This window comes from Alnus glutinosa, chromosome 10 (assembly GCF_958979055.1).
Source record: "Alnus glutinosa chromosome 10, dhAlnGlut1.1, whole genome shotgun sequence".
In the NCBI taxonomy this organism is placed as follows: domain Eukaryota; kingdom Viridiplantae; phylum Streptophyta; class Magnoliopsida; order Fagales; family Betulaceae; genus Alnus; species Alnus glutinosa.
The window spans coordinates 27885763-27903811 of NC_084895.1; the positions used below are offsets into that span (position 1 = coordinate 27885763).

General features: G+C 34.3%; 1 protein-coding gene and 1 long non-coding RNA gene across 2 annotated transcripts; one reads left to right on the forward strand and one right to left on the reverse strand.

Annotated features, from left to right (window-relative positions):
- The first annotated feature begins 2692 nt into the window (after positions 1-2692).
- Positions 2693-5150, forward strand: LOC133879975 (uncharacterized). The gene is made up of 4 exons (XR_009902167.1): positions 2693-2901; positions 2979-3043; positions 3827-3883; positions 4864-5150. It is a non-coding gene; the product is annotated as an uncharacterized LOC133879975 (long non-coding RNA).
- Positions 5151-10273: 5123 nt separating this feature from the next.
- LOC133879297 (serine carboxypeptidase-like 40) lies at positions 10274-13528 on the reverse strand. The gene is made up of 7 exons (XM_062317825.1): positions 13130-13528; positions 12715-12820; positions 12300-12574; positions 11461-11724; positions 10974-11188; positions 10524-10629; positions 10274-10429 (listed from the first exon to the last, which is right to left on the reverse strand). Exons 1-7 carry the CDS (start codon positions 13526-13528, stop codon positions 10274-10276), a joined length of 1521 nt encoding a protein of 506 aa, XP_062173809.1.
- Positions 13529-18049: the final 4521 nt, after the last annotated feature.

Genomic DNA, 18049 nt, shown 5'->3' on the forward strand with positions numbered 1-18049 from the left:
CTAAACCCTAAACCACAAATTACCATTGATGTTATAGTAACTATCATACAATGTTGATGTAATAGTTTTAACTAACCTACCCATAAGAAATTTAAAAAAAAAAATAAAATAAAATGTCCTGACTAATCCTTTTATATCTATAGTACAGTGGCTACCGTACCGTTTTCATGGTCATTTCCAATTTGGCCTGCATGTATTTATAAGCTTACAATGAGCCTGGAAAAGATAATATCATTTTTTTTGTGCTTGTCATGGGAATTTGAAGTATGAAGAGTAGACACAGAAACACTTAAGGATCTTTTGCAATTGGAGCGACAATGCCTTGTATTGCTAGGTCGATTGATGACTAGAATCTCTTTTTTCTTTTTCTCTTTTTGGCAAAGAATTGAAAAAAGGAGTTGATAACTTAGAGCATTATCTCAGACAACGCGGCCTCTTCTTAAATTCATTTGGTCCTGAGTCATGAATTTATTTTCACATTTAATGGGTCTTAAATTTGAAGTTCAAATTTAAGTTGGGGCATGATTAAACAACAACCTGGGTATAATGCAATCCGGTCTCCAAGTTAAATTCTTAATTCCGTCATTAGATTTTTTATTTTCATACTAGCTATACTTAACTATATTTACTTAGTTACTTAGTATCAATATACTAATAAGCTAATATATATATATATATATATATATATATATATATATATATATATATATATATATGCTCATATTACTTATATATGTTATAAGATATACTCACTACAACGGATCAGAAGTGGTTAAAAGTAAAGAACAAATCAAAACCAGAGAGCCACAAACATCAGTTGAGCTCTAATGCAAACATCAGGCTTCACCTCAAATACAATCTTAACAAACTACAAACTCTTGAAAGTTCTAGTAAAAAAGAGACAAATAACAATGAGGGAAAAAGATCCCGAATTTACAAAAGGAAAAAAAAATTCAAAAAGACAGAAAGATAGAAGGTTCCTATGTTGAGATATCTTCCTCATTTGGTAATGGATCTCTACATTTATAGTTGCTTCCCTTTTGTTTTAGGATTCTTTGCCCTTTGTTATTCTTCCTCATGTCAATGAACTTTGGTTTTCTATTAAATATATTGTTTTAAAATCTTCTTGATTATAATTAGAAGGTGACATTTTAACTATGAAAGACTTGATACAGGAATAATTGCTTCTAATTGCTAAAAACAAAACATGGTAAACTTTTGGTGACCTTTTTGACATAATCTCTGTAAACACCAGGTTCTAATTTGGCTACTAAACTACTTTAAGGGAGTTTAATGGATGAGTTTAAAAATGTTCTCATAAGAGTTTTGGCTGTTCGAAATTGGCTTTTTTGGTAGATTACCACCAATAATATTTTAAATGATATGTTTTGTCTTCTCTTTTCAAATTTTCTTTTCTTTCAACTGCGTGTTTGTGATTTAACCTGCTATCTTGGTGTAATTAGTGGGCTTTAAGGATTCCATTTAAATTAATATTGAGAGTGTAGGCTTCGAAGGAAAAGCGGTATAACTTAGGGAAACGTAACAAAAGTTCATGCCATGGTTGAATGAGCCAGAAATGAGTTATAGGAACTACCTGATTCTGTTGTTTCTGAGTTAATATGGTAATACACCTTATATCACCTTTGTTAAAATTATCTTCTTTAAATTTTTTTAGACTCAATTGGTTTCTACTTTCTTGCCAAATTCATAACCTTTTCATATTACAAATTAATGAGTACCTCTTTTATATCAGATTATCAATTGAGAGATAATGCATATCAAATAAATAATTTTAATCTCTACAGTACTAATTTTCAAAAGATGGGGTACTTTAAGTTTAAGTTAGTTTAAAATGTGAAATGGATGTCTCAATTTGACATTATAGTTCAACGCTACAGGCCCCATATCCCTGTTTCTATCAAATAATGGCATGATTTCCTATGGACTAGGGAGTTAATCTAAGCAGTTAGTGTAATGTCCAAGACTTTTTGTAGCAATTAAAATATGAAATTTGTGTAAATAATTGATTAAATCTAATTAGGTGTATTAAAAATGCAAGAGAATATTTTTAAAGTCCAAATGAATAGAAAATAATAGAAAATAGATAAAATAGTTAGAAAAGAAATACAAATAATAAAATAGAAGATGAGATAGAATGAATAATAAAAGAGAAATGAAATAATAGAAATAGAAAATAAGAAAAGAAAAGAAAGAAATTGAAAATAGAAAATAAAAAGAAAATAAAAATAATTATATATATATATATATATATAAAATAAATAAAAGGAAGGTGGGGCGCAGACCTGCGCCCCACATTCAAAGAAAAAGGTGAAGGGCATTTGCCCTTCACACAATATGGTCATGTGGCCATTTAAAATTGTAAAAGCCAAGTGGCCATTTGGCAAAAGAAGACCTATGGCCATTAAAGAAAGAAAAAAATAAAATAAAAGCAAACTTAATGGCTATCAAAAGGCTGAACGTCCATTTAGAAAAATAGTGGCCAAATGGGCATTAAAATAATAATAAAAAGGGGGCAAATTGGAAAGATGTAGAACATAAAATAGTAAAAGAAAAAGGGAGATGAGTCGTTAGTGCTTGGAAAGAAATCAAACAAAGAAAAAAACAATAAAGTAATGAATAAAAGACAATCAATATTAGTATGGGTGTTAAACAAGGAGCAGGTCTTGTCTTTTATGTAAGCGCACGCCACGCATTAAAAGGAGGCAGAGCCTCTTTTCTCTAGGCTATTACGGAAAAACGGTGGCTTTCTCTCAATTTCTCCTTGGTTCTTCGTATAAAAAAAAAATGCTGATCTACGAAAATCTAGCCATTCGATTTTAGATCCGACTTCGGTAACGTGATCCTCAAAGCTCGATCTACGTTTTGACCGAACGTTTTGAGGTAAATCGCTAAACTCGCATTTTTGGAGGTTTTTGATAAATCTTGTAAAAATGAGTTTACCTTGGCGTTTTCTCTAGATTTTCTGTGGTTTGGAGTTGGTAGGAGCTTCCCGAACATTTGGTCTTTGCTTGACAAATTTTTGGTAAGTTTTTCATAGACATTAGTTTTAAGTATTTTGTTAAAATATTATTTTAATGTGATTAACCTTTAATAAATGTTATGGGATAATAATATTGTGTTTGGGGTAGTGATTTATAAATTATGGTTTAAGTTTGGAAACTCTAATTTGATGGGTTAAATTAATTTAGGGTTTTAGTGTTTAAAATCTAGATTATTAATTTGTGGATTAATTGTGGTTATTGTGATGATTAATCCCAAATTAGTTATGAGTTTTGTAAAAATTAAGTATTTATGAGTTAGGTTCTAATATTAGTAAAGATAAATAATTATGGGTATTTAGTTTAAATAGTATTTGTGAGGTTAACCCTAAGATTTTCTTATGGGTTAATATTATTTTAAATATGGTAGTGTTTTATGTAAAAGTTTAATGAGTATAATTTGAAGGTTAATGATATTAAGAAAATATTAGTGAAGAATTATTTAGAGATTAGTGATTATAATTTTAGGGCTAATATTATTATAAAAGTATTAGTGAAAGTAATTTACGGGTTTGTAAAATTAATTACGGATTAGAAAGTAATATTATGATTAGATAATTAAATGGTAATTTTAATATTTAACCATTAGTAAATACTTGGGGTTAGTATTGTTTGAGTTATAGTTAGGGTATAGGATTTATGGGTAGATGTTTGGAACCCTTAAAATATTATGGGTTTTCCATGGGTTAGCTCTTGAGCAATTTAAGAGCTATATGTGAGTCTAATATTAGAAGTTGTCAATAATGTGCAATGTATTGTTTTTACAGTAATGCATTGCAGGGTGGTGTCTAGGAGACCTAGTGCTTAATATCCGCGCAGCCAAGGTGAGTATTCTACTCACTGAGAAGTGTTATTTTCATATATGATGAATTGTAAAATATATATTGTTTTACAACTTGAACCAACTATATGTTGATTATGAACTGTTTTGGATGATTTGAGTATTTTTAAGTATATTGAAATTATGATGATGTTTTGAAGTATGAATATGATATGTGATTTTAGAGTGAGTATAAATTGGAGATTTAAGTTATGCAAATTGTCTAAGAAATGATATGTTGGACTATTTATGTTTTATAAAGAAAGCATGTGTTAAAGTCATGATTATGAAATTAAATGTATAGTATTTGAGCACGAGCATTGAGCATGGCACAAACAAGACCGGGGTTCAATTCCCTTAGGCATACGATACGAACAAGACCGGGGTTCAATTCCCTTAGGCATACGATACAAACAAGACCGGGGTTCAATTCCCTTAGGCATACGATAAGAATAAGACCGGGGTTCAATTCCCTTAGGCAAACGTACGACACGCATGCACAGCATTTGTTTCATGATAATTGAATTGTTTTCATGTTTTTGATATATATGGTAGTTTTGCTAGACGTATTAGTATGCATAAGAGTCTCAATGGAAAAGAACTTATGTATATTTATATCGGATGGTTGCATGTTTTAAATGCCATTGTTTTCTAAATCTTACTAGATCAAAGGTAATATAGTAGGTGAGGATGTATGTAGTTGTATCCAACAATGGAACTTCTACGTATAAACTCATCTGCGTAGTATGGTTTAAATATTTTCTATTAGTCGGTGTCTACTATATCAGCTATGGGGGTTTTCAAACAAAAGCTTATAAAATTGGTGGCTGTTATAGTATACGCATGACTAGAAAAGAAAAGTTGGTTCTTTGCGAAAACTCAGTGAATAGTATACCTCTGAGGTCTTAGTGTATTTATTTATGCTAAGGCGGTGGGCTCATAATTCCACCTGTACGGATGCGGCAAACCCCCGCAACCGTGCAGACATTGATGCTTTGGTTGCAGGTTCTGCGGATATAGATAATGACTCGTCCACCTAGCGTATGGGATATTATGATTGGAGCACATCGCGACAGTCATATGTCACAGACTCATGGGTAGTCTGCATTTGGGTATTTTATTTATGGCTCGTGTCATACGTGACATATGTATTTGTTGAGCTCGTATTTTAGTATGTAATTAGTGTAATATGTTTTATAAGCTTTAATCAGTTAGACATGTAAATGGCTCTTATCGTCGATAACAGTTATATATTAGATGTATTTCCGCTATTGATATGTGTTCCGTCGCACATGAATATTTATATTCCGCTGTGTTAGATGTAACTCTGAATATCAGGTACATGTTATGGAACGTGTACCTATGTTGGCTGAGCGGCAAATAGTCGTGCCACTGTGAAGATCCGTTTGTACGTTTTCAAAAAAAAAAAAAAAACGGGTCGTCACAGTTAGGACACGGCATCAAATAATATTCCTGTTGTGGAAAGTTGCAGACAATCAACACGGCATCATAAAAAATTAAACGTAATGCATTATAATAAATTTAAAAATAAAAAAGCAGAAAAAATAAATAATAAATAAATAAATGAAGAAAAAAAAACCTTTGGTTGTCGGTGGTCGTCGGTGGTTGAGCTTGTTCCCTTCGTCAGAGCTATGAGAGAGAGACTTGCACAGAGAGAGAGAGAGAGAGAGACAGACAGACAGAGACAGAGACAGATAGACAGACAGACAGAGATGGCCGGAGGGCGAAAACAGTCATCGAGTGAGAGAGACGTTGTTTTCAAAAAAAAAAAACTTTCGCAATTAATGCGAAATGACATGGGAGTGGCGAGGGACAGAATCGTGTCCCGAGCGCACGCCTTCCGACTCCATTTGGAGTCGTTTTAAGCTAAAAAAACTCCAACTGGAATCAGTTTCTATTAAAACGAATCCATATAGAATCGTTTTTTACTGGAGTCCTTATCAAAACAGCTCCAAATGGAGCCATTTTGGTACTAAAACAACTTCAACTGGAGTCGTTTTAATAAAAAAGACTCCATCTAGAGTCGTATTTGTCCAAAAACGACTCCAATTATTTAAATTTTTACTCTAAAGATTTTTTGTGTGTGTGTGTGTGTGTGTGTAACATATATATTGTATATACATACTAACCAAGTACTCTACTCTCTCTTTAGAGAGAGAACGTCTGAAGTTTCTAGAGAAAGAGAGAGAAACCCGAGAGCTTCATTTGCTGGGGGGAGAGGCTTCACGTCTCCCCCTCCTAGTGCTAGAGCTTTCCCCCTAGCCTTTAGGGCAAGCTAGCTAGGGTGGTTTTTGTCTCCAAGCCTTTAGGCTGTCGGAGTTTTTGATCCTCCTGGTGCTTCAACCGGTGGAGGTTGTTGGGTTTTTCTTCTTTTTTTCTGTAATTTTCTTGTTGCAAGCAGTGATTTTCAAGTGCTGGCTCGTGAAGAACGATGGGTGTTGGTGGATTTCCGGTGGAGTTATGTTCCAAGTCAAATCTTTTATCCTCAGTTGGATTTTCTCCAACAAGAACTGGCTAGATGCGGTAGCCAGCCTTTTCTAGTCGGGATGGTCACTTAATGAGGCCATGCAGTTTGTCTCTAGTAGATGCGTGACCCGCACGCGCCGGCAGTTTAGATCTTCTGTTTTATGTGCGTGTGGGCTAGAGCTCTTTTCTCCAGTCTCGGAAGGTGCCAATCTAAGATCGTGAAGGTCTTTCATTGTTAAGGGGGTTTCTGGAGAAGGCGCGTGCTTTACACATGCCGACTCTAGCGGTCGTTTCTTTCCCGGAGCCTGTATGTTAGGTTCTCTGTTTGTTTTTTGTTTGTATATTCTTGCTTGTGTTCACAGTCTACCATTTGATAGCTGCTTTAAGCCAGGTTTTTCCTAGTTTTGTGAGTAGAGATTCTTTATCTCTAGTTTACTTCGATGGCCTTTGGCCGAGCTCTGTTTCTCGCATTTGGGCATTGTGATTGTATTTTGTGCTCTTGTATCGTTTTTCCCTGGTTGTGTAACCCCTTTGAGGAATATTTCTTAGAAATGAAGAAGAAGAAGGCATTGTGTTCAATATATATATATTTTTTATTTATAGTATATATGGTTAGAATTATTATAAACGGTGTTGTTTTTAACTTTTAAAATTGGAGACGTTTTTGATAAAAGGGTTGAAAATTGAGTTGTTTTTACCAAAAAGGGCTCTAAATGGAGCCGATTTATAGAAAACGGCTGGACATTGAGCTGTTTGTAAAGTGGCTCAAAATTGAGCCGTTTTGTAACAATGGCTCAAATTAGAGCAGTTTTTTATAAAATGGCTGAAAATTGAGCCGTTTTTATAAAAAGACTCCAATTAATATTGATTGTTTAAATAGTAACGGCTCAAATTAGAGCCGCTTTTGTAGAAACGGCTCAAATTAGAGCCGTTTTATACAAAGCGGCTCCATTTTTAGTCATTTAAGTATAAGCGGCTCAAAATTTTGTTGAAGCCATTTTAAAAAACAGCTCTAGTTTGAGCCGTTTTAGAAAAACGGCTCCATTTGGAAACGTTTTAGAAAAACGGCTCTAATTGGAGCCGTTTTAGTTAAAAATGTTTCAAATTGGAGCCGTTTTAACGGCTCCCATAGAAACAGCTCAAAGTGCCCCTTTTTTTTTTTTTTTTTTTGTATTGAGTGACAGTCTAAATAGTTCACACAATTTATGCATATAGATCAATGCACATACAATCCATCATACCAATAATTCTTATGCATATAAGACACCATAATGTGTACATTGTGTGAGTACACTATTATGTAAACATTCCCATGAATATATATATATAAACTAAAGCAAACGTGCATATTGTGTTTCGTGGATATCGTGGCGCAAAAAAATTTGCAGTTCACCACTTGCAAATTACCACGTGTATGGGGCACATACACGTGGCAAACTGTTAGCCACGTGTAAATTGCTACGTGTGCGCGGCGTAGTAGATCCGGTTGTTGCAAAATATACAATTTGCCACGTGTCCACGAAATCCACATCGCCACTGTACCACGTGTCACACTGAACATGCCGCGACACGTCAGCCACGTGTAATACACACGTGGCTGACATTTCAGCCGCATTAATTTAATACACATGGCACATTGGACACGTGTTTTATGTTCCACGCGGCTGACTATAGGCCACGTGGATTATGTTCCACGTGGCCACAGTCGGCAACATGTATTATACTCCACGTGGAGTATAATACACGTGGCCAATGTGCCATGTGGATCAAGGTCCACGTGGTCACAGTCGGCTGGTGGCATCTGCCACATGGCAAAATGCAATTTTTTTTTTTTTTTTCGCAAAAAAAAACCCACAATATATCAATCCAATTTTTTACCCAAAAATGTAACAAAAAAATTAGGACAACATTTGAAATTTACCATAAACACAATCAAATTACACAAATCAATAATTATAAGTCCAACACAACAATAGATTATGTACTAATAAACGTGTTTGTTACTAACAAAACAAAATTACACAGAATATCTACAAATCTGAAGACCGTCCCTGCGGATCACGAGCTCTCGTACCAGGCGTGTGCTCGCCAACGGGCGATAGCTGCGCTAGGGATGATGTTGCAGGCGATAGTGTCCCGACGGGGGAGTGCTGGCTCAGCTGTCGTCCAATAGGCGACAACAGACCAATCGATAATTTTATCAAATTCAGAGTTTGTCTTTGTTTTCTTTGGGGTAATTTTCCTGTTTTCTTCCTTGCAAATTACTTGTTGATTAGCCTACAGAATAATCGCTATTCTGTCTGGCGTCAATTGATATCAGAGCTTTAGCAATTTCCTGAGACGAGTTCTTCCTCAGTTTCGATGGCTCATGGTCGTGGTGGTCGTGGTGGTCGTCGTGGGCAGGTTCCGAATGAGGAAGCTCCGCATCGTAATCGTAACGTTCAGGATGTGATGATTGAGGATTTGCAAAGGCAAGTTGCAGAGTTAACCCAGCGTCTAGCGGCGCAGGAAGTCGGCAATCGTGAGATGGAGAACTCCGATTCCAACTCCACCTTCAACAACCCGTATCACAATCCTGCTCCATACCGAGAACAACGTGTTCGGGATGATTGTTGTTGATGAAGAGTTCCAAGAAGACGAGTTCGTTGATGAGGAGTTCATACATGGAGATGTTCATGAAGATGTTGAAGATCCTTCACAAGGATTCGTGGATTGGGATTCTCCACCAATTTATGATATTGATATTATGGATGAAGATCTTATGGAAGATTCTTTGTCATATGATCAAGAGAAAAAATTTGTAGTAGATTTAGATTGGGTCTCTCCAATAATTTGTGACAACATCTATCCTGACGAAGATGATTTATTGAATGAGGTAAGTTTTAGAGGTTGATGAAATAAAATTTATTGAAGAAAATAATGATTACCATGTGTTTGATGAAAGTCCACATAACGAGGGATTTCAGTGGAGTAATGAGGAAATTAGTTATGTTGATTATATTGGGATTGAAAGATTTCTATCAAATTCCCCTAGTAATAAGTTGGATGTTGGTTTCGGCGTGTTAGCTGACAATTTTAATTTTTGTGGTCAAGAAAGAATTGATAATTCTTTGAAGACTTTTATGGAGAGTGAATTGGAGAAAATAAATGAAATATGTGAGAAGATTGATTTATTTCAATTTAGTGTGAGGCTAGTCGTTGATGGGTTGCAACTTGTTTATCTTTTGGTTTCAAGTTACTTTGGTATTGAGAAATACAAGATGTAATGAATTGATCGGCCATCCAAAAAATCGAGGTAAAGATGATTCGAATTTGAGGACGAATTCTTTCCAACTCGGTGAGACTGATGCAGAAGAAAATCAGACACAAGATTTGAAGATTTGACGACTATTTCTTGAATAAGATCAGCCCGAGAATGGAAAAAATCGTACAAAATATTTGAAGAATATTTTTTAATTTTAGATATTTTTTTCCATTTATAGTAACTTTTCATTTATTGTTTAGGAGGTGATTCTGAGCCTGATTTGGGCCAGATTTTTGGCATCATACTTATTTTATTTTGTATTTCGTTTTATTAGGATTATTAGGGTTTTGCTATTTTTGGTAAAATCCTAGAGATCGAATTTTCAGCTATATTAGCCCGGCTTGTGGGCGTTTTTCCAGCAATTGTTGATTATTGATAATTTTATCAAATTCAAAGTTTGTCTCTTTTTCTTTGGGGTAATTTTCCTGTTTTCTTCCTTGCAAATTGCTTGTTGATTAGCCTACAGAATAATCGCTATTATGTCCGGTGTCAGGAAGCAAATTATATTTGCTATACATTAATTGCTCAATGTGCAACATAAATGACAAAGAACATAAAATATGATAATGTTAAATTGTTTATGTACTTTGTCAATAATATTCTTTAATTTTGAACCAGTACAGGAAGAGGTGTGCCATCAAGGAAGTGCTTGATCAGAACAAATGCTTTGCCAGGCTGGTCCTTCGGAACTTGCTGACCTGCCAATCTCACTGTCACAAAATTTAGGCCTCCCTCATACTCTTCTGTATAGCCTCCAACCTGTGACAGAAATGGAATCATTTAATCTCGCTAAAGTCTGCCTGATCTCATGAATTGGTAGGACAAAAAGAAATAGACAAAATGCAAGTGTTACCTCTGCGAAGTAGGCCCATGGACTCCAATCGTTCTTCACAGGAAGCTTCATACTATTTATAGAGTACTTCGTTGAAGTAAAAGAAACCGTTCCATCGAGGTCACCACTGCATTTGATAGGGATCATGATGTTAATTTATATTAATACAATTCATTAACAATGGCAAACATGTCGCCTTCTCCGTAACTCATTTGATCTCATACTCAACGAGCTGCATTCGATCTGATACTCGATTTAGTGATCGTTCTGATATCAAATGATTGATGCAAACACTGGGTAGAATAATGCACCCCTGAAAACTAGCTTTGCAAGGAAAAGGCATCCAAATGCTTATATATATATATATATATATATACTAGGTCAATATTATACTTAAACCATGTACGTGGAACACTTAAATCGTAACACAATAACAATCAATAACAATGGCAAAGATGTTTTGCTTATTACCTATAAATCCAAACTCGAAGTCCATTAGCCATGAGCTCCCGCAGAAGGGGAATGACGGTTGATGGGCTATCTTTCCATTTTTTGATGAAACTACTGCATATGTCCCAGTCATGTGTAAGTTTGGTTACATTGGCATGAAGTGCTTCTTGAACATCAGGCCGATTCAAATAGGCATACACATAATCAAAGCTGCACGGATCTGCAAATTCTAGTACCTGCAACACAAAAATAATACAACATTTTATTTTATTTTCGGTCTCTAGAGCATATGTAACCATCATTAATTTAATGATATAAAAGAGGTGAATTTACTTAATTAATATTACCAAAAATAAATTCTTTGGAACTTTTGAGGCCTAAGAATATATATAACCTAGCAAATCCTATTTTAGAGAATACATGCAAATCCAATGGTGTTTTCTTTTTTTCTCAAACACGTACATATATCTTTAATTATTTCTAAAAAGAAAAGAAAATTGGCACTTACAGAAGCTTCAATGTGCTGGACTGTGTCGCCTTTAGGGAAGCAAATGGGAGCATAGAGGTTATACAGATCAAGACCGTTGGCAATATCCCCTTCGACTGCATCTATGGCTGCAGTGCACTCAGGGGACCGTCTGGAGGCATTGAGTGAGAAACCACAGTATTTTTGTATTTGAGACGCCTCTAGATCCGAAGCGAAAACATGGCCCGCTAGGTTATCATATGTTCCTTTTATATCAGTTTCATCATTAATTACTGCATTTCCAATCTGCATAAAACACAATAATCCAATATGATGCATATATTAAAATATACCCAATCTATGTGAAATAATATAATTATGATACAATATTACATAATTTTTTTTTTAAAAAAAAAAAAAGAACTAATTTAGGCGTTAATCAATCCGTTTTAGTTTAATAAACATTTATAGTTTAATACTAATCGTGTTACAATTTAATCTTGATAGACGGGTGTGCAACCCAATTCGAACTCCCCAATTGTATGAGATCCCGATTGAGACGATGCATCCACACTGACCCAATTAGAGAGCAAAAACTTCAAAATTCCATACAATTTCTTCCCCCTTCTAATTCTAATTGAGTTAAGTAAGATTTAAATAAATGCACCTCCACCCATCATAATCAGGGCCCAACACCATGGTCACTACTTACAATTTTACTATATAATCATGACAAACATAGTGGCCAATTCATACATGTATTTATGTTATACCAAATAATTAATATATGATGGAGCCTAGCTGAAAGTCTAAAACAAATTAAGGAATTAAAGACAAACTACCAACAATTTTGCTAGTTCGAGCGTGTGAGAGAGACGTACAATGATGCCCTTAAGGTTGATGATGGTCTTGTTAGCCTTCTTGTTATGATAGAGAATGGTTTGTGCAAGCTGAGGAACATGATGTCCAGCATAGTCTCTCCCAGATATATAAAAAGTCCGGTTCTTGTACTCTGGAAATCTCTCAAACCAATTCACCAAAAACACATAATTATCTGTTGTAGTGCTTCTATCTCCCGTGTTATTATAGTCTGATGTTGTATTTGAGAATGAAAATCCTACCCCAGCAGGTGACTCAAGGAACAGAACGTTTGCAACTAAAGAGAAAATTCCAAAAAAATAAAATATGTTTTAAATATAATTGAACCTTCACTTGTATCTAAAAATAAATAAATAAACCTAAGCTCTTTACCTTTAGTGAAAAATTAATAAAACAAATGTCATTGAATAAATTTACCATGATTCCAAGAAAATTTATTTGTGAAAAGTGTTTTGCTATCGTTGTGCACACGAAATGGTCCCAGCTCTTGCATTGCTCCATAACCAAGAGATGAAAAGCCTGGCTCATATAGATATTAGGCAACATTAATCATCAAATTAGAGCATTGGATTAATTTGGTGGCACTTAATAAACATGGATGTAGATACATAACATTTCTCCACATGTTATAAATGTGTATTTTCAAATAATAAATATTGATATATACGCGAGTAATATGCTATTTAATATACTCATAATATTTAGCCGAATCATCAAATAAATCTCATGTTCTCGTTTCCAAATTCATGGTGTTCTCTCTTTCTTTTCCAAAATATGCTACAGTTTTATTATTATTATTTTATATTTTATCAAGATGATGATCATAACAGGCATGTATATATATACCTCCATTAAGCCAAAGAAGAAGAGGCAATTTGCCATTAGGCTGCTGAGCCTCAACAAAGTAATAATAAAGCGCACGACCCGCTGATTTATTCACCGTGATATAACCACCATATTGAGAGAAATTCACGGGGGGTTGTCCAGGCAGCCTCTCAATCCTATCTTTCTCCTTGAAGCCCTCCTGAGGATAAACATTTGTTTCATTAATGCCATGTTCGATTACCTTGAAATCACTCGTGTCCACACCAAAATCTGGCTTCAACAACGTGGCCTTGTAGCGATAGAGTGGACATTGTTCTTTCATCCTCCCATGAGTTTGAGCCACGAAGGACGACGAAAGAATGAGAAAGGCTAAAAGAAGCCAACAAAAAGGCCTACTGCTCTCCATGATCTCCTTTGTGTTTCCTTTGTTCTATAATGTAAAACAAAGGAGAGAAATTAAAGGAAGACAGGAAGAGATCATACCAGCAGCTACGTACATATACAAAGGCTAGTTGTTTGCTTATACATATAGTACGTAGAAGAAAGTTGTTTTATAACGTACAGTAGTGTACGCTTCTGCAACAATTGAAAGGAATGAGACAAGAAGTTTGTTTGTTTATTAAGCAGAAGGAAGTTGTTTTGACAGGATGTTTCAGTCCAACAACCATGGAGGCCAGGGATAGGATTAATGTTAATCTTTTTTTAATTTATATGATAACTATTTATGGTGTTTACTAAATATGGACTCAATTCTCTATTTATGGTGTTTAATTTCTACGAAGCTGTCTGCATCTGATTGTAAGGTTCTGGTTGATAGAATTTCAGGCCGTATAGGTTCATGGACCTCAAAGAACCTCTCTTTTGCTGGAAGACTTCAGTTGTTATCCTCAGTTCTCTATAGTATTCAAGTCTTTTGGTCAGGGATTTTCATCCTTCCAAAGAAGATTATTAGGGATATTAGTCAAAAGTTTAATCGGTTTTTGTGGAATGGAAAAGATAGTAATTCTGCTAAAGCTAAAGTAGCTTGGAATGATGTTTGTTTTCCTAAGAAAGAGGGAGGTCTTGGATTGAAAAATTTAGAAGTTTGGAATAGAACTTCTATTATGAGGCATATCTGGAACTTATTTGCTTGTGCTGGATCCATTTGGGTTGCTTGGATTAAAATGTACTTGCTGAAAGGTAGGAGTTTCTGGAGTGTGAATATCCCTCAGGATTGTTCTTGGTGTTGGAGAAGTCTTCTTAAACTTCGGAATGTTGTTAGGGACTTTATTTTTTTTTAGGTTGGAAATGGTCAGAATATTCATTTATGGTTTGATAATTGGCATCCTTGTGGTGTGTTGATTGAGAGGTATGGTTCTCGGGTTGTTTATGATGCTAGAAGTGGGCTAAATTCTAAACTTTCTTCTGTTTTGAGTAATGGGAATTGGTGCTGGAATCCGGCCAGGTCTGAGGATCTTGTTGCTATTCAAAGTCGCCTACCTAAAATTGTTTTGGGCCATGTTGATAAGCCAGTTTGGAAGATTGCTCGAAATGGTTCTTTTGTGAGTTCTGAAACCTGGAATTTCTTGAGGGATAAGAAAGCTGAAGTTGAATGGTGGCATCTGATTTGGTTTCCTTATGCTATCCCAAAACATGCCTTTATTCTTTGGTTAGCAGTACATAACAGGTTAACAACAAGTGATCGCCTTCTTGTTTGGGGTTTCAATGGAGATCCTCTTTGTGGGTTCTGTCATCATGTTATTGAAAGCAGAAATCATCTTTTTTTTTAGTGTAGTTTTAGTTCCAGAATTTGGAAGTCTTGTATACAGAGGTGTCCTGGTGTGCCTTGTTCACTTGACTGGCAGGTTTTGTTCTCGAAGGGTTGCAGAAATTGGAAGAAGAAAACTATGTTGAGGGTTTTGTGTAGGTTGATTTTTGGATCTGCTATACATGGTTTATGGAAAGCTAGAAATGCTATTCGGTTTTGTGGAGTTCCTTATACTGAGGAGCAGATTCTTAAGAGGATATTTTGGGATGTTAGAACCCGGATTTCTGGGAAAGGCTCTTTCAAGAAGACTAGAGAAAATGTTTTGCTTTGTCAGATTTGGAATTTGGATGATTCTGTTTTGAACTAATTCCAGTCTGTTTTTTTTTTTAGTTTGTTGTTGTTTGGTTGTAATTTGTTTTGTTTTGTCGAGAGATGTTGTTTTGTTTGGCTGCAGTTTTGTTTCTGCAGTTTGGATGGTTTGTTGAGTTGCTTTTGTGTAACTCTGTTTTGGTGGTTTAGTTGTTAATAATATGCTTACTTATTCATCTAAAAAAAAAAAATATGGACTCAATTCGTTTTTGGGTCGCCATTAATCATGTTCTGCATGCCCTGTGAGTTGTGCTAGCTAGGTCATTTAATTAAATTGGGAAATACTTAAAAATTAAAAAAATAAAAATAAAAAAAGGCTAAATTTGTTAAAAGTTTTTCTTGTATTATCTTTTGTTTTCTGGGACCAAAAACAAATAAATTAGGAAAAAGTTCACGCATCCCCTCAAATTACCACTTAATTTGTAATGTCCCCATAAACTAAAAATTACATCAATATTTTTCAACCTTTGAAAAATTGGTAATGTCCCCAAATGTAGTTAGTGGTCGCGCGGCCACCCGATCTGGTCACCTTTACTTTCTAGGTTTTTTAAGTAAATTATTATTGTTCCCTGTTTCTACTTCAATGTGCCATTGTTATGCTGCTTTCTTTATTACCACTCACATATATGTACCCCTCATCTAATTCTGAATTGTTTTCATAGGTCAAATAATTCTGAATTGTTTGCATAGATATCTCTCTCCTGATCAGATTCAATTCCTATATTCTTGGTTTTTTTTTTAAAAAAAAAAATTATAAGGTTGTTTCTAAATTACTTTGAAAAGACAGAAATTTTGAATGTTAGATATCGATCTCATAGACCACTTAGATGATTCAAACAGGAAATGAATATGTTGGAAATTTAGCTTTGGTTGGAATTTTTACCATTGATTGATATAAGGTTTTTCTACCTAGCTATCATTAATCGGAAGTTTAAAATCCAGTCTAGTGTAAATTAATGTAGCTAGGGCATTGATCCCATTTACAGGTGCAGCTATAAAGTCTAATGGCTCATCGAACACTTAGAGAACTAAATGACTTTTTTCGATAATAGTGTGTCAATTGTAAGTAGACATTAGTAACAATTCAAGCATAATAGGATGATTTGACTTCTAATTTCTTATAACATTAAGCTAAGCGACTAAATTGATAAAAATATATATATATATATATATAAGTATGCAGTCATTAACGGTCCATTCAGATGCATTAGAGAAGATCTATAGAATTAAATAAGGAAAAGTACAGACACCCCTATCAATCAATTGCCCTAATGTCAATATCTTCTAAATTACTAATTGTCTCAATTTCCCCTAGGGCTATATTCGAGTCGAGCATTGAATGTTCAAATTTGGTTCATTTAATTTTATTTTGAACACGACTCGAACTCGAACTTATCACCAAGCTAGATATTTTGTTCAAGCTTGGCTCGTTTAATTTTATTTCGAACACGAGTCAAGCTCGATCTTATCACGAGCTACTCAATAAACTTATTCATTTCTTATATAAAGTAAATATCATGATTGTTTACCTTTATATAAATCCATACTAATCATTAATTAATTAAGTATTGTTAAATTTTTATCATTTGCGTTAATTAGATAAATTAACTTGAATCTTAAATAATATAATCTCAAGTTTATATGTATGTATATAAAATCATTATGCACATACACAAATTACGCGTGTGCATATACATACATATAACCACACACACTCGTGTATACACAAATCTATAAAACTAAATTCACAACAACAATTCAAGTAATATCTATCATATTAGGAAAATAATTCCTTTTAACTTAAGATGTTCTTATTAAGAAAATTAAAATAATATGAAAAAAATTGTAAAAATGAAGTTATACAAGTTTATACAAACTTATCCGAGTCAAGCCGAGTTTATAAGAGTATGTCCCGTTTAATATTCGAATAAATTATTGTGTTCACGAGTAACTTATTTATTATTTGAACCAAGACCGAATCGAGTTTTTAATCGAATCGAACCAAGTCAAGTTCACGAGCGGCTGGGTTCATCTTACACCCCTAAATTTTCTCTCCTAAACTACCAAAACAATGTCAATGTCCTCTTTAAGGCCAACAAAAAGACAAAAATAACCTTAACAAAAATCAATAAGACAAAAATATCCTTATAAATTCAAAAAAATAAATAAGAAAATTAAAAAAAATTAAATCAAAAATTAAAAATTAAAAAAAATTAAAATTAAAAAAAAAATGATGGTCTTAGTTTTTAAATTTTTTTTTCCTTTTTATTTTTAAATTTTTTTTATTTTTTCAGTTTTTAGAAAGAAAAAAGATTAAAAAAAGGGGGAAAAAAAAAGTTGAAAACAACAAAAATTAATTGCCTTAATTGTCTTGAAAACAACAAGAAGTAGAAGTCGCTTCTTCTTGAATGCCCTCTATAAAATGACCTTCTTGAATGCCCTCTATAAAATGACCGAATCTGCTCTAATTGAAAAAGAGCGTATATATCGTAGTAAGTACTATTTGCATTGCATCGCCTTCCAAACCCAATTTCTCTACTAAACATTACCGCATGTAGTGTTGCCCATGCCACAACCATGGTCAGATCTATACTCATGACTTGAGTGGTGCCACGAGCGGCCAAAACTTTACCGGCACAATCGCGGGCTCTAATCCCACAACCTTAACAACCCTTCTTAGGAACACATACAATCTAGCTCAAAAGATACCTCTACCTCTAGGAGACACCAAAATAGGACTTCTCACAGTGTATTCCCTGTTGTTGTCGGCCCAAATGAGTGCACCATATGAAGATTTCCTTTTATCCAATA

Bases quoted from the DNA above. Each gene is read 5' to 3' on its own strand.
- LOC133879297 (XM_062317825.1), bottom strand. From the start codon at position 13,528: ATGGAGAGCAGTAGGCCTTTTTGTTGGCTTCTTTTAGCCTTTCTCATT. The intron at 12,575-12,714 runs GTAAATTTATTC...TTTTCTCTTTAG, and splicing joins TAAATTTTCTTGGAATCATG to TTGCAAACGTTCTGTTCCTT. The intron at 11,725-12,299 runs GTACGTCTCTCT...TGTTTTATGCAG, and splicing joins TCAACCTTAAGGGCATCATT to ATTGGAAATGCAGTAATTAA.